The sequence below is a fragment of the Brachyhypopomus gauderio genome, chromosome 21 (genome assembly GCF_052324685.1).
Source record: "Brachyhypopomus gauderio isolate BG-103 chromosome 21, BGAUD_0.2, whole genome shotgun sequence".
In the NCBI taxonomy this organism is placed as follows: domain Eukaryota; kingdom Metazoa; phylum Chordata; class Actinopteri; order Gymnotiformes; family Hypopomidae; genus Brachyhypopomus; species Brachyhypopomus gauderio.
The window spans coordinates 3655698-3671721 of NC_135231.1; the positions used below are offsets into that span (position 1 = coordinate 3655698).

Below are 16024 nucleotides of genomic sequence, written 5' to 3' on the forward strand. Positions count from 1 at the left end.
ACTTTGAAATGACTTTAAAAACACAGAATACAGAATTCCACAACTTACATGGAAGTTTGTCGATCTCATTGAGGAACTTGTTCTTGATGTCACCAAACACATCATTCTTGTTGACAGGCCCTTGTGACCCAGTGGCATTTTCTGCTGTTGTGGACAGGAGGGGAGCCACAGTGATGGCACTGGCACCAGTGGGCTCTGGGCCCACCATGGCCTCTGGCTTCTTCTTAAACAAATTCCACTTCATACTTGACGACTAGTTCACACACAAAACCTGCAAGAATACAGAATATATAGCAGTCATGATATGGTTGCAAAATTTAATTGGATAGAGATTCTTGAGGTGTGGATATATACTCTCTTGTTGTGCTTGGCTCCAACCATAATCTTACATACTGGACTTCAGATTACCCAGAACACCTTGATTACAGGGATCAGCTATTTTGAAACTTGGCCATTACCCATTACCCATAATATATACAGCAATTACAGCATTTTGTAAAATTCATTATTGGATTCTAAAAGGGCTGTCAAATTTTTAGCTTGAATAGTTTTTATAATGAATCACTCTGCATAAAACCTTGTTTGAACTCATCATCTGTGTAAAATGCACCTTCAAGCAAGTCCACTATTCTTTTTCCAATAAAGGCAAGTCTATTTAACAGAAGACTACAAACCACTGTTAGAAATAAGTGGAAAATTGGAGTGGATTTATCTTTAAAAGGCTTTGCACTCTGACCAATTCTTCTGTATCAATTGTATTTTATGAGAAAGGTGGCCTGGGTTTTGTGAATGAATAAAGCACATGCATCAGACCTCTGAGGCAGAGCCACAATTGCCTGTAAATGGGTAGCAAATATAATGGGGTGGGGGGGACTTCCTCTCAGTCCATTAAAACTACTTTAAATAACTATGGGTATGAGAAAGACTATGTAAATGGAACCTCCCGTCATGTTACATGAAGACATTAAATGACTCAAGGATATAAGAGCCACCATGTTTGCCTACTGATATTCTAACTCTCAAATGATTGTTTCCTCATGTCCATGCTGACAAACACAACAATCTCAATATAATGCACTGGAGATTTTCCATAAAAAGAAACAAGGACATTCCTCTAGGGTTCACTGCTTTCTCTGTTTTGGCAGATCGAACACATTCCTTGAGGACTGTGCATAATGACTGACCCTACACCGGGGAGGGATAATCCCATGTTTTGTAGAAATGGTATGTTAAATAAATTTGGATTTGATGCTGTTGGTAATTGAAAGCCAGAATGACAAAATAAAGAAACTACGTGAGGAAATTATCATCCTGGAGTCAGAAAAAAAATCTCAGAGAAACAACTTAAGTAGATTTTTGAGAAATGTTTGGAAGCGAGTATATCCACCCATAAAACTGAATTACAATGATACAAACTTGAGAAATATCAGAGGGATGCTTTAGATTACAACCATGACACTCACTGACTACTTTATAGTCAGTCATGGCCTAGTGGTAGGGAACTGGTCTTGTGACCAGAGGGTCGTGGGTTCGTGGGTTCGATTCCCAGACCTGAGGCCATGACTGAGGTGCCCTTGAGCAAGGCACCTAACCCCAACTGCTCCCCGGGCGCCAGGCTAGGGCTGCCCACCGCTCTGGGCACGTGTGATCCACAGCCCCCTAGTAATCACTAGCGTGTGTGTGTGTGTTCTAACTGCACAGATGGATTAAAAGCGAAGGACAAATTTCGATTGCGGTGTAAAAATCACAATTGACAAAATACGGCACATTTAACGTTTAATTTAAATTAATTAGATACACCTGTCCAACTGCTCATTAACGGAAATGTCAAATCAGCCAATCACATGGCAGACATGGCCAAGACGATCTGCTGCAGTTCAAACCGAGCATTAGAATGAGGAAGAAAGGTTATTTAAGTGACTTTGAACGTGGTATGGTTGTTGGTGCCAGACGGTCTGAGTATTTCAGAAAGTGCTAATCTAGTGGGAGATTCATGCACAACCATCTCTAGGGTTTACAGAGAATGGTCCGAAAAAGAGAAAAAATCCAGTGAGTGGCAGTTCTGTGGATGCAAATGCCTTGTTGATGCCAGACTGGTTTGACGGCAAGATTAACTCAAATAACCACTCATTACAACCGAGGCATGCAGAAGAGCATCTTTGAACACATAACATGTTGAACCTTGAGGCAGATGGGCTACAGCATCAGAAGACCACACCAGGTGCCACTCCTGTCAGCTAAGAACAGGAGACTGAGGCTACAATTTGCACAGGCTCACCAAAATTTAGATGAAAGATTAGAAAAACATTGCCAGGTCTGATGAGTCTCGAAGTGGAAATACACCACACACAAAATGGCATATATCTTTAGAGTATTAATTCCTCTTCTCATTATTTGTAAGACCATAAAATCTATAGAAGCAATTCAATACCAAAATGAAAATGAAAATGTAATATGTAAAATGGCAATGTAATGCTAAATTTGAATTTCAATGTTACACTCATACATGCAAGTTTGAACTCAAACTTAAATTTCTATTTCATTTGCACAGACATTTGGATGTTCTTTGTGTAGCTTTAATGTATTTCCCGATTTGAATTAGCATGTTTCATGTTATCATGCAACAACATAATAATTAAAATGTTTTTCTTTTAATGTGTATTTGCATTCAACAACAACACGTTTGTAATTTTCAAACTCACCACCAAGCTAAAAAGATGGCAAAATACAAAGGGGAAACAGCACCTGTCCTTTTTGCAAAACTTTCTCATTTTCTCAATGCAAATTGATCTGCGAGAAGCTTTATTTATGCTTGATTGTGCTGTGTTTGTGCTGGTTTATGCAGTAAAAATCAACATTTGTGCAGGTTCTGTTTTCGAGATTTTAAACATTAATTATTTTCATTTAATGTTTAATTTCTCCATTCGGCCCTGTATAAATGTCCAAATCGCACAAAAGCACTCCTGCTTATTGGTGCTTGTCACGGTTAACCCCACCCCCACCTGTCACTCACATCAGTGTTTTGCTCTATGTGTGTTTCCCATGTGTTTCTCCTGCCACTCCCATGTAATTTTTAACCCCGCCCCATGATTATCATTCTTACCTGTTTCTAGTTGTTTCCCTTGTTAGTCCATTGTATTTAAACCCTGTTTTTTGACTTGTTTGGTGCTGATTATTGAATGAATGAATGACTTGGTTTGTTGGAATGTTTCAGGTTGGTGGTATATGTATCTCTATCATTAGGGAGTTGTAATTATGTCTTTGTGTTTATGTATATTCCTGGCCTGTTTATTAGTTTACTCGTCCTATTTGTTTCAAGTTCAGTCTTCCTATTTTTTTCCCCTGTTTGTTGTTATAGATATCCATGTTGTCTATATGAACCTGGACCGTGACCCCGACTTTGATTATGGATATGCCCTTAATAAACCTCGCTCTGCTCAGCACATGCGTACCTCATTGCTCACTAACGCCCCTGGTGTAACAGTGCTTCATTTGTGCTGGTAAACAGTTTTCACTAGTGTAGGTAAACAGTTTAAGAGAAGGTTAATGAACAGCCAAAGAATTTGGTTGTCACTGATTTTGGTGTAACAACAGAACGTGTTGAATGGGAATCATCTTTGTTCAAACACAAAAATACACAAAGAGCTATGAATTGCAAATAGTTTTATAACAGTTCCACAGCTATGTAATATTTATGATTTCAACAATATAAATAAAACATATTGTCAAATCAACAGAGGAAAGATACAATGTACAAAATATTTAGATCAATCAAAATATTTAGATCAATAAAATTTTATAATAAGATTTTTTTTGGTCAGTTCAAGCACCAGAGGATGGTTTCGTTTGGTTGCCTGAACTTACCAAAAACATTTCTTTGCTTATAATTGAATCACAGAGTTTTCCCTCTTCCTTCTCTCCCTCTCTAAAGCATCTTGTTTGAGTGCCTAACATATTTTCGCCCTCCTTGTTGTCACGGTGTGCCATGTGGCTCTGTTGTTTTTTTTCTGTTTCCAGGCAACTGCCATGTGGTTTAGTTTTGGTTGTTGTCTCCACCTTGGCTCGTGTAGCTCTTGTGGAGCTACACGGGGTGAGCCAGGTCTTAGTGAGTGTTATGTTATGCCCCTGACTCCTCCAAGGGGCTTGTCTGTGTGTATTCATTCATCTGTGTCTGTTTGTGCATGTGCATTTGCCTGTGTGGGCATTACTCATTTCGCCTGTCAGTTTCTCCCCGTTCCTTTATGAGCAGGTTCTAGATTTCTGCTCCTAAGATAACCAACAGTCTTCCTTACTAATCCCAGTCAACTCTCCACACCTGCTTAACACCATTCTTCCAGCAGCTCATTAGTGCCTGCCCACAGTGGTTCATCAGTGGCTGCACCATTCAGTCTTATTAAGTGTGTGGTCTACAAGGCTTAAAAAAAAAAAATCCTACATACACTTCAGAACATACATCAATGCCAGAGTCAGGTTCACAGTCTGCACAAGGGTGTGACCATCTCGCTTGTTTTACATCAGTGGTCTGGTTTGTTCCCACAGTCAGCAGTTATGTCTCCTCCCCATCCTGTGTCTACAGCCCTATGTGCTCCCATCCCTAAGTTACTCTCTAAGTCCCTGGATGTGTGTCCTTGCCTGATTGTGTATCTGAAGGTGTGACGATGCCTGTGTTACCCCTGTGTGTCGGGTCTCCATGATGGTCTGGGGTCAGTGATGCCACCCTGCCTGCAGTCTCTGGCCTTGCTTCGCCCTGCTCCTATGATGGTGTCACTGCAACCATTTCCTACATCATTCAGTGTTCTAATGCATTTCTCAGGGGATAATGAGCTTTGGGGGAATACCAGTCAGAAAAGCAAAGCACAATCTGTGCTGTTACACTCATCTTATACAGTTTTTACCACTATCATTTGAAAGAAACATTTCAAGTCTTTAATACAGTCGATCACTCCTTTTAAAAAGTGATATAATAAGAAAACTATATTGGTTTTGACCAACACACTGTGACTGTCTGGACTAGAAATCATCTCTCAGATTGGTGTAGGAGGGTGTGGTTCTTGTAACCTTGGTGATGACCTCAGTGGCCTCTCACTACCATCCCACTGCTGCCACCATTCATTTATATTATCCATATGATTTATGCACATTAATTGTGACCAGCAGAACATTAAAACATTACAGTCCTGGGTTAAATTTAGTGACTTCTGTAGCCCCATGACTCATTGACTAAAAACAGAAGGACATCCCCATGACCCCCAACTGACAACTCTCAGCAGCATTTGTAAAGCACAACATAATTTGGTTGTGAAGTCTAACAGATGACATACCTAAAGGGAAGTCTCCTCACACAGCCTTTGTTATGATCTGGATTACACCATTCAACAATAGATAGTTCAATATATATATATATATATATATATATATATATATATATATATATATATATATATATATATATATATATATATATATATATATATATTAAGATCAACTATACATGTCTGTATCTAATAAAAAAAAAATTCTTTACTGGTTTCAATGCTATAGCACCTAGTAGAAGATGCAAAAATCTCCCACTCCCATTCCTATAGGTAATAAGGTAGTGATCACATCTCCCATATATCAGTTTTTATATTTCAATGTACAGTGCCTTGAGTTTGGTGCCTTAAACAGTGTGAGTGATGAGAGTTGTCATCATGTTGTCAAATGGACAATAATAGTCACTTCCACTCAGCCTGCAATTGTTTTATTTGATCTTAGTAAACATTGAATATTAACTTGGCATTTTATTATTTCCCTTATTTAGTCTGCCGTTTATGAAGTAACTTACTATTATTTTATTTTTGTGCTGTTGTCACAAAACCAGGGAGGATATGGAACATTTAGTTAAGAGTGACATATGGACATGGTAGCAGAAGCTCTTGGGTAATTCATGTAAAGTGTTTAGTAAGTTAACATTGCCACAAAGAAACCAAATGGTTATAGTTTAATTCATAAGCAAAGTACAGGAAAGAAGAGGAAGGTACACAACAGAAAACTCACAACACAAGGACACCAACTTAGTTGGGAGAATTTAGAGGAGCAGGAAATCACAGACAGTGGACTATGAATGTGACAAAAAGTTTTTACGTAGCCTAGTGCAATTTACAGTGTCTTCCAAAACCTTGAATAGTGTGTAGATTAGAATCCTTGTAAATTATGTCTGGGAGTTGGGATGCTGGGAGCATAATTTATCAGCGTGTAATTTTAGTCTGGAATGGTAGATCTAGGTGGAACTTGATGGAACCAGTGACGCTGAGTGTACATTAATATGTGCCAATGGGGCTTTGTCACCTGGGAGGCCAGTATGGATCTATTGTGTTGGGGAATGTTTTCTGGTATACTGGGTAAGATCCATATGGATTTGGTGGATCTAATTATGCATTACTGGTGCTAATGGGGCTGGTACAGGAGGTTAATTTACAAAAAGGGAGGTTAATTTAGTGTGTGCTGTTGCTGTAGTCTGTAAATCCCATATGGAACTGGTGGCATTGAACATGCAATAATGAGTGTCATTGGGGCTGGGTATAACCAATTTTTTTTTTACTTTGTTCATGGTAAAATTATTCAAAGGAAATCTCATGTCATCTCCGTTCCAGCAATATTTGGAATATGTATATGTATATATGTACCGTATATGTTTAAGGCAGGCATGGAAAAATTCTGCAAAGTAATAATGTTTAGAAAATATTAGAATTAGTTTATTTTTGTGAATTAACAAAAGAGAAATGTAAATCAAATCAATATTCTATGTGATTACTCTTTCAAACACTTGCACACAGTTTTTGCAGAAATTTGACAGGTAGTTTGTTCTTGGAGAATCCTTATGTTTCTTCATGTAATCCCATACAGACTTGATGATGTTGAGAACAGGACTCTGAGGGAGCCATATGATCATACCAAGACTCCTAGTTCTTTACAATGAAGACGTTTTTAGTAGTGCTGTCAATTCCATTAAAAGTCCTTACCAGGATTTTACTCAAGCTTGCTAGATTTTCTAATTAGCAATCCAGGTAAAATTAGTGGAATCAACACAATCCAGGAAGCCTGAGCAAAATCCTGGTGAGGACTTTTAATCGCGGCACCTGGAATTGACAGCACTAGTTTTTAGACATTATATGTATGCTTGGGGTCATTGTCCTTTTGCAGAAACAGATGCCCCCATGATGGATTAGTATCTGCCTGTATTTCTCAGCATTGAGGACACCATTAATCAAATCTCAAACTCCATTTGCTGAAATGTAGCTTATGCAAGGAACGTGCAAGGAACGTCCACCATACTTTAATGTTGCTTGCAGACTCATCGGTTCTGTTGTCTGGTCTTTCATTAAATAAACTGCATTCTGTTATAGTCGAATGCTTCAAATGTTGATGCATTGCGCCAGAACAGATGCATTTTTCTGCAACTCAGTTGCAACATAACATGACTTGGCCTTGTTTCATGGGAGGGATGGAAGGGATGGCTTTTTGGCTACAATTCTTCCAAGATGACCACTTTTGACCGGACTTCTCAGAACAGTAGATGGTTGTATCTGGGTACTGTCATTTTCTGCCAGTTCTGAGCTGGTTTCCTTGGCCGACCACCACATTTACGCTCCTCAGCATTGCCTGTTTCTTTGTGCTTCTTCAAAAGACCTCCTACAGTACGTCTTGGAACCCCAGTCTGCTTTGAAATCTTTGCGTGGGAGAGACCTTGCTGATGCAGTATCACTACCATGTGACTTGGTGTTGTGTGCAGTCTTGCCATGATGTCAAATACAAAGTGAAACGAGTTTATATAGCGCTTTTTAACAGCATGTTACAAAGGTGCTTTACAAACACATGGGTCCAAATCTCTAATGAGCAAGCCAAGGGAATAATAAATAGTGACAAGGAAAAACTCCCTAGGTGGTGATTAGGAAGAAACCTTGGGATCCTCCCAACGAATCCTCCATTTGGGCAGCCCACCTAATAACACTATGTATTACCTGTGACATTAAAGAAAATATGATGTTGAAAAGAAAATATATGTTTTCTTTCACAACCTCACCTTTGTTGCAGAATTTTGGCTGTTCCTCTCATTGTTTTGGACAGGGACGTACATTTTACCCGTACATTTTACCTCTCTATTGATGGTTTTTGTAGCAACTGAACACCTACAAACCACACACCCACAAAATAATAGTCAGGATCAACATAAAACTAGTTGATCTGTTGGTTAAACGATGTGTAATCTAAGAAACCAAACATGAATTAACTACTCTGCCTGCATAGAACTCTCACAGTCTTCTGAGATTTCAATGCCATTACGTACTTGGGTATATATGTCCACAGAGCCAATAATGATGTCAGTGAATATATAAGGAGAAGAAACCAAACTTGAGAAGCCAGAAATGTCCAACTGCAATGACCTGCATGTGACATTTAAATCTGATGTCTGATATCGGAGAAATCTCACTCCTCATCAAAGCCCTCTCCACAAATATGCTATAAAACAAAACAGTTTGTCCACCAAACTGACCATGATGCCAATCCTCCCTCTTTTCCTAGAGAGATAAGAGCACTTATAAAACACAGATTTATATAGTGTTAAAACTCTCATGATCAAATAGTACTGTTTGAAGGATAACAGGAGTTGTGACAAGTATTTTGGGTTGCAGAAGAAATACTACAGTCTCACTCAGTGGGGAACCGCCAGGGCCCTCTACGCCCTCTCAGAGGGCCTAAAATATTCTTAAAATATAAATATATATAATTTATTTAAAAATTTGCATCTACTTACAGTTTGACAATCGACATCTAAACAATTACAGAAATATAAGCAAATAAATTATTCACCCGTGTCTATTTAATCTGTGTTGGAAGGTGAGGGGTTAAGTTAAATGGAAGCCTGTGAGCCTGTGTCCCCCCCCTATCAGGACTGTGATGCCCGCTGTTCGTTCAAATGACAGCAAAATTGACCAATCATATCTTCCCTCTTAGTGGGCGGGCTTAACTGTATGATAATTTCTGCCCACTGTGGCGACGCTAGCTGGCGTTAGCACCACCGCTAGCTAGTTTTGATTCAATCCTTTGATGCCCTCGTGCACGTTGTTTACATACTGTATTCCGCTCCCGAGGAACACGGAGCTGTGAACCTTATTTTGTTGGAACCTTATTTTGCTTAAGAAGTTATCTAGTACAGATATTATTGTTTATTGCGTTTCTAAAGCTGTACTGTCGTCTCAGTTTTTTATTCTTTATTTATTGCAGTTAATTAGGAGAGGAAACACTTTTTTTCCTGGGGGGGGGGGCAGGTTTAATGGTCACGGTTCACTACTGGTCTCACTGAAAATGATATGCACTCACTTGGTTCAAGCTCTGATGAAATAGCTAAAATAGCTCAAATGTTCATAATTTAAAATGTGAGTGAATTTGATCTGTGACTAACTTTTACTGCAGATACATTCATCAATAACCTGCGTTGACATGCACTGACTGCTCTTTTCTCACCATAAGCCTGTTGATGCTGCCACAACATTACTCCCAATCAGTGACTGACTGTCAAGCTGTGTTATAAAACAAAATGCATATTGTTCACAATGACAGACCACTTCATAGACCAAAATGTTCACATGCTTCATCATTGACCTAAAGCACGCATTCTTGATGTCAGGCTGTATTTTATCTTAATTAAAAAAGCAGGTTGCAAAGGGGACACCTGTAATACCCCATTTGTCTTGCTCTAACAAATAGCCATTCTGTCTGATAACCAAAATATATAAGGTAAACTTACTTGTAGAAAGTATAATACTCCAAGATAAACAACGGTAGTCTAAGTTTCCTCTGGTATGCTGCAGTTACAGAAATCGCACTGCAATCAACACTGAGGATGAACGTGTCACACAATATCCAGATGAATTTTGAATCCTTAACCATAGTCAGTTCTACCATGCTGGTCAATTCTCATTTCCACATGAGCAAATTCCTTGACATGACAGTATTATTTTTTGCTATATGCATACAGTACTGTGCAAAAGTCTTAGGCTACCATTAGATTTGTTACTTTAGTACAATGACTACATACAATTATTTCTCAATCTCAACCACAAAATAAAGATAATTTATATGCAGCACTGAAAACCATATAAAAAGAAAATCAGAATATACACCTCCTATACTTAGTCACTTTCCCTTACACTTAAGCAAAAGCAGGTACCTGGCTCTCAAAGTAAAATGTAATGGAATCTGAATGCAATGGTACCAGAAGATTACTTCATATAACTTCAGGACAATCTCCCCTAAAGAACTCAACATGTGCTTAGTGCCAAAGGAGGTCACACTAAATACTTACCATGTAGAAACTATCAAAAAGTGAATTTTTGGTTTTGCATACATATTTATTTTATGTCTGTATCTTAATAAAGACATTTAGAAATAGTCATATATAGCCATTGCTTAAATGTATTAGTTATTCAAGATCACATCTCATATAACATTTCCATGTTCAGCTGTAGGGTGTAAAGATGCTGGTTTATATAAGATATGAATTAGTATATATATATATATATATATATATATATATATATATATATATAACTATCCTATATAACTATCCAGATAAATTGTGCCATCCCGTGGGAATGGATATGATTGTAGTGGGATGAAAAGTATAAACATATATCATTCTGACACCCTATTGGTTTGTGCACGATCCATCGCACATGTCAAGTCACACTCTAGCAATGACATAGCAGACATGTGTAGCTTAGATGTTCATGGCATAGACTCAAGAACCCGAGCGAAATGTCCCAGCTAAGCATCAGCTAACTGACCAGCCAACCGTAATGTACTTCAAAAGCCATCCATTGTAGATTTTTTAATTGTTATTTTAGTTGAGTAGAAAGCTTGAGTTGATACTTCAAGTATTTTTAAACCCTAGTATTTATACTTCTACCTGAGTACTGAATGTGAATACTTTTGACACCTTTGAATTCTGGTCAATGCATGAACAAATGAACACAAGTTTTCTGATACCATTATTTTGTGTGTGTCCATGAATTATGCAACTTGAACAAGGGTGAATTACGTCTTCAGAGTGTTCCTCCCACTTCTGAAACCAAAACCTAATCACCTTGCCATGACTTAAACATTCTCAAAATAAGAATGTTCAGTCTGTGCTTTGGCTAAATGAAAACAGCCTAGAAGTCATGGGAGGAATGGCTTCCTTCTGCAGGCCTGAAGCTCAATAATATCACACAGTGTTACATTTCATCATATTTATTGCTATTATGCATTCTGAAAGGCTCCACTGATGTATTTTGCTAGCCCAAAGAGACTATGGAAATAAAATTAAGCATGTGAGACTTTATGGCTTATGTAATTCTGCAAATATATTAAGTCCTCTACAATGATCCTTATGTTATTTAATATTATTGTCACTGCCCACCAGTGCCTTGAAGTGAAACTTAATAACGTTAAGAATTATGTTAAAGTTTAACATGATTTCCTTTCAATGTAAGTGAGTACTGTATTAGTAAAGGAAAGTAAAACACAATACACTTTTTTCTTCAATCAATAAAAGATCTTTGTGAAAATATTACATTTATATTATTGTGCATTATATTAAAAACAATTATTGTTATATTGTAAATTTTGAATACATTTAATTTTTTAAAGTCACAATTACTTATTTATTTGTGTAGTTTGCTCTTAGCTTCTGAACATTACTAATTGTGTTAGTGTCCTCACATTCACAAATGCAAATCCATGAATATGCTTCCTTCGTGATAATATTCTCACAATTATGGTGCACACAACACTATATTGTTTTGGCATTTTGAACTGTCTTTTTCAGATTATTACTGTGTGTTTGACTCTGGGATTAACCAAGTTAGAGTTAGAGTAGTCTACTACTCAGCATGTATTATCCCCAGTTGTGTTAGCAGTTGTAATGGTTCTATGACTTAGTAATGAATTTTGCTACATTATTGCACATGGGCAAAACACATGATTATTTGTTTGAACAAGGTCTCTGCAGATAGTCTGCTCTCGTTGCTTTGTATCTCCCCACTGCACTGCCATGTCTTGGCAGCTTCAAGCATCAGAGACCATCAGAGACCATCAGAGACCTCACATTTACATAAAAGTACTCAAATAATATCATGTTTTTGTTTCTAGGCATTTTATACTCTGCTGTCATTATGTCACTGTAATGATGTAACAGGGATGAATTGTGATCATGTAATCATATGACTGGCCCAGGGCATTTATCTGCTCTGCCATGCAAGCCACCATGCACACTCAGAGAGTAAGAAAAAAAATCTGTAGTTAAACTAACAAGCATCACAAGCAAAGCTTAGTTAAGCCAAACCACAGCCCACACCAGCAACTGGAACCTTGGCTATTGGCAATAATGGCTATACAAGCAAATACAATTTTTGGTTTAACTATAATAGATTGTATACTGTAATAGAATTTCTAGATGGCTATATCTAGAAATATGTCAATTAGCATATTTTATTGTATTTTAGTACATTTGTATTGTGTTTTCATTACACAGTCATTCTTTTTGAAATGCCATAGATAAATTATCTGAGGGAGATTAAAGGGGTTAATTAAAATAGGAACTTATTTCTTCCTGTATGATCATGGACACAGTGAACAGTGCTATTGTTATTAAACACCTTAAGCATAAACTAACAGAAGACGAAAAGGACAATGACCACTGAGAACATAAATGCGCATTTGTGTTTGATGGACACGAGTAAAGAACATCTTTGGAGTGACTGGGGATTCTTCAGTCACACTTATTAAAGGAGGGTTGAACACAGAATGTATTGTTCACTTCAAGATTGTTTCTGTAACGTGTAAGAGTGCTTCTGTAACGTGTCCTCTTATTTTCATAATTGCAAAGATACTGACAGAGGCGTCCTTATTCTCTGTACAGAGAACAAAGTGAACTCTATTTAGTTTAATTGATTGCCAAAATGTGGTTATTAATTCACCAAGTTCACCAGAGTGAAAACAATATCAAACATTATTACTGACTTTTCAATCAGTAACTGGGTTTTTGTTACTACTTACTGAAAATAAATTACACTAATAAAACAGTAAGTGAGTAGTTTGTTTTAATATTCTATTTCTGTAACAGGCCCAAAGTAAACCTCAGAATTCTCCAACGTAACAATAACAAAGAGCATCATACATTTTCATTCAGGTATCCAAGCACCCAAAACCAGTGCTTTCCCTGCATTACAGCAACTGCTGTTTCAGGAGGACTACTGTGCGTCCACAATATTGAGTGAGTCTAGACCATTACCACAGGTAAGCAGAACCCAATTAGAATAACCTGGCATCACATTCAGGACCCCCTACCCCCCAGATGGCTGTAACTGCTGTAACTGAATGCAGCCTGTCTTGCTTGGACAGATTGTTCTGTCTCCGAGGTCAGCTGTAGCTGGACAGTACCAAGGAAGAGGAAGAAAATTTAACTCTGACCACCACACGGAATTATCTCAAAAAGTACATTTTAAGTAAAATGTCAAATTCTTTAATAGCTTTAAAGTTCAAGCAATAAAGAATTGCGGTATACTTCATAATAATTTATTGTAATATTTTACTTTTTTCTCTTTGTTATTATAAGAATGTAAAACATGTCCACCTTTATTAAAACCTACTGTTTATATTTTTCATGTAAATGAAGAAAGCCATGCAGCATGGCCATAGCTGTAGCCTCTCTCCAGCATTACCCACTCAGCACAGTGAGTTTCAAATGTGGACACTCGACCATCGGGACATGAATCTACATTAGTGGGTCTGGGTGTTGGAAGTACTTTAATATGGTGGGGACAGCGTGCAGTCCTTAGAGACCTATATGGCTTTTAGCATTCCACACTCTGAGCACTCACAATTGAATGACAAGATAACTCATAATGAGAGGAACACCCTTGTGTTTGCTGGGCTGATCCTTATCCAAAACTCTTGTATGATCCACACACAAACTCAAAGCCTAAATGCCCAGAGTAAATTAAAATCCCACAATGCAGCACAAATGAAACAATTTCCAACTATTCAAATAAAAGTAAATTAATTCCTTAATAGTCAGAAAACAGCATGTGTCCTTGGCAACGTCCCCTGCCTGTAATGCCCAGAATACTGCATAAGAACCCAGTGGAGATGAGAGGGGAAGTAGATCCCACTCACTCCAACTCTAGTATCACTCAACATTTGATTTCCCTTTGAGATATCTATCTATCTATCTATCTAAACTGTTTTTAATTTCTTATGGAGCATTCCATTAAAATGTACACTTGATGTACTTATGTACTTAGTATATTTAGAATTTGTGATCATGAAACTTTTAAGATGCCTTCACTATAAAAAATAACATTCAGCATTATATGTAATATGTATTACAGTATGAAGCTATAATGAAACCAGTGACAGAATCGGTGTTCATGTTAATACTGGAATTGGTAGGTTTAATAATTAATCTTTAATCCTACATCCAAGATTATTCCACCAGAAAGGAATAAGTGCATTATCAGCAGAGGTAGACTACATGGCTTTTCACTGTTGTTCCTTGGTGCAGAGAAGGTTGTCAATCCACACCGCCCTCAGGGTAAACACAGCAGCTGTCAGCAGGGACGGCACACTGGAAATTCTCCAGGGAACAAAAAAAAAAAAAAAAAAAAAGAAAAATAGCCCCCATGTGCCTTCCCACTTGGCCGTCGACAGCTCAAGGTTGCATGAAACCCCCCCATGCTGACCTAGGATCAGATAATCTGACCAATTACTAAAAGGATACGGTCGAGAAAAGGGACATAGGACCAGGTATGTCTGAAGTGGAAAGCTGCGAGGATTTCTAACATGTGCTGAAGTTGACAAAGATAATGACTGATTTCAAGCACTGACACCCCTCATACACACAGTGCTCCTGGGACAGGCACGCTGAAACACTGCTGCAACACTCGCATGGTAAAAAGATCAGGGCACCGTATAGCACCGTCCAAACAGCACTGCACCACGTATTCTCCAGTTTATTGAGGGCACATTTGCTTCTCTTTGATACACGTTAAATGCTTGTGTAGAAAACTGTTCCATCAGAACGGGTCCATGAACACAAGGCTGAGTGAATCAATAGCAAGACTGTTTTCTAATGCAGTACCTCCCTATTCTTTCAGTCTCTGACAATCCTTTCTTACAGCATGATTAAGTAATAGCCAGCGCCGAGTCCCATGCACAACACCTCTGTTACAGTATAGTACTGCTGTACAGTTTTGTGCACCTTGCCTCCCCATTCCCGTCTTTGTCCAGTGAAAATAAAATCGAAAGGCATTACACACCTGTCTGTAGGGTTCTCCTCGGTCCTATTCCTATTGCGGTGCTCGGGACAGACCCATTCAGTGGCGAGGCACTTAAGGGTTAAATGTTTCAGTGCTGAAGCAATGTCTTCTGTCTCTCATCAGCCGGAGAAACTGCAGTCATCCCCCCCTCTACTCGCCACTGCAGCACTTTCTCTCTCTCTCGCTCTCTCTCTCACTCACACACACACACACAGGAGCACGCAGGACCACACTCCTCTTCCTCCCCCATCCATCATGCTTTCCCCTCCCCTCTCCTCCTCTCATTCTCCGGCTCTCTCACTTTCGCTCTCTTCTGCAAAGCAATTCCCTCCCACCCCCAACCCTCTCTTCCTCTCCCCTCTTTCCTTCCCCCCACTTCCTTAATCCATCTCACTCAGCTGTCTGATTGTAGATGCTGCTCACACAGTTCTGATTCTATTTTCTCTCTCTGGAACCTCTCCTAGTAATGGATTATCAGAGGAAATAAATATGCAAACATACTCCTCTTTTTTGCCCATTGGTTTTGATTTCTAAAACAAGAAGAACATTTTGGGGTATGTGAAGCACAAGAGGAAAAAAATCTATGATGGGAGTAATCAATGAGGGAAAGAGAAAGGGGGAAGGGGTTTGAGTGAAGAAGGCTTGAAAAGAGGAGGCTGCAGAGTGATAAGACATTGGGACACTGT

General features: G+C 38.4%; 1 protein-coding gene across 4 annotated transcripts in view; it reads right to left on the minus strand.

Annotated features, from left to right (window-relative positions):
* The window catches only part of syt2a (synaptotagmin IIa), a 72320-nt gene that overhangs the window by 22915 nt on the left and 33381 nt on the right, over positions 1-16024 (minus strand). For 2 of the 4 annotated variants that reach the window (XM_076983792.1, XM_076983789.1), the window contains exons 1-2: positions 15339-15526; positions 49-271 (exon numbers count right to left, since the gene is read on the minus strand). In XM_076983792.1, coding sequence (XP_076839907.1) covers positions 49-244 — 196 coding nt within the window. In that variant the 5' untranslated portion in view covers positions 245-271; positions 15339-15526. Of the gene's footprint in view, positions 1-48; positions 272-15338; positions 15527-16024 lie in introns of those variants that run through there. The other 2 variants (XM_076983790.1, XM_076983791.1) reach the window with 1 other exon arrangement.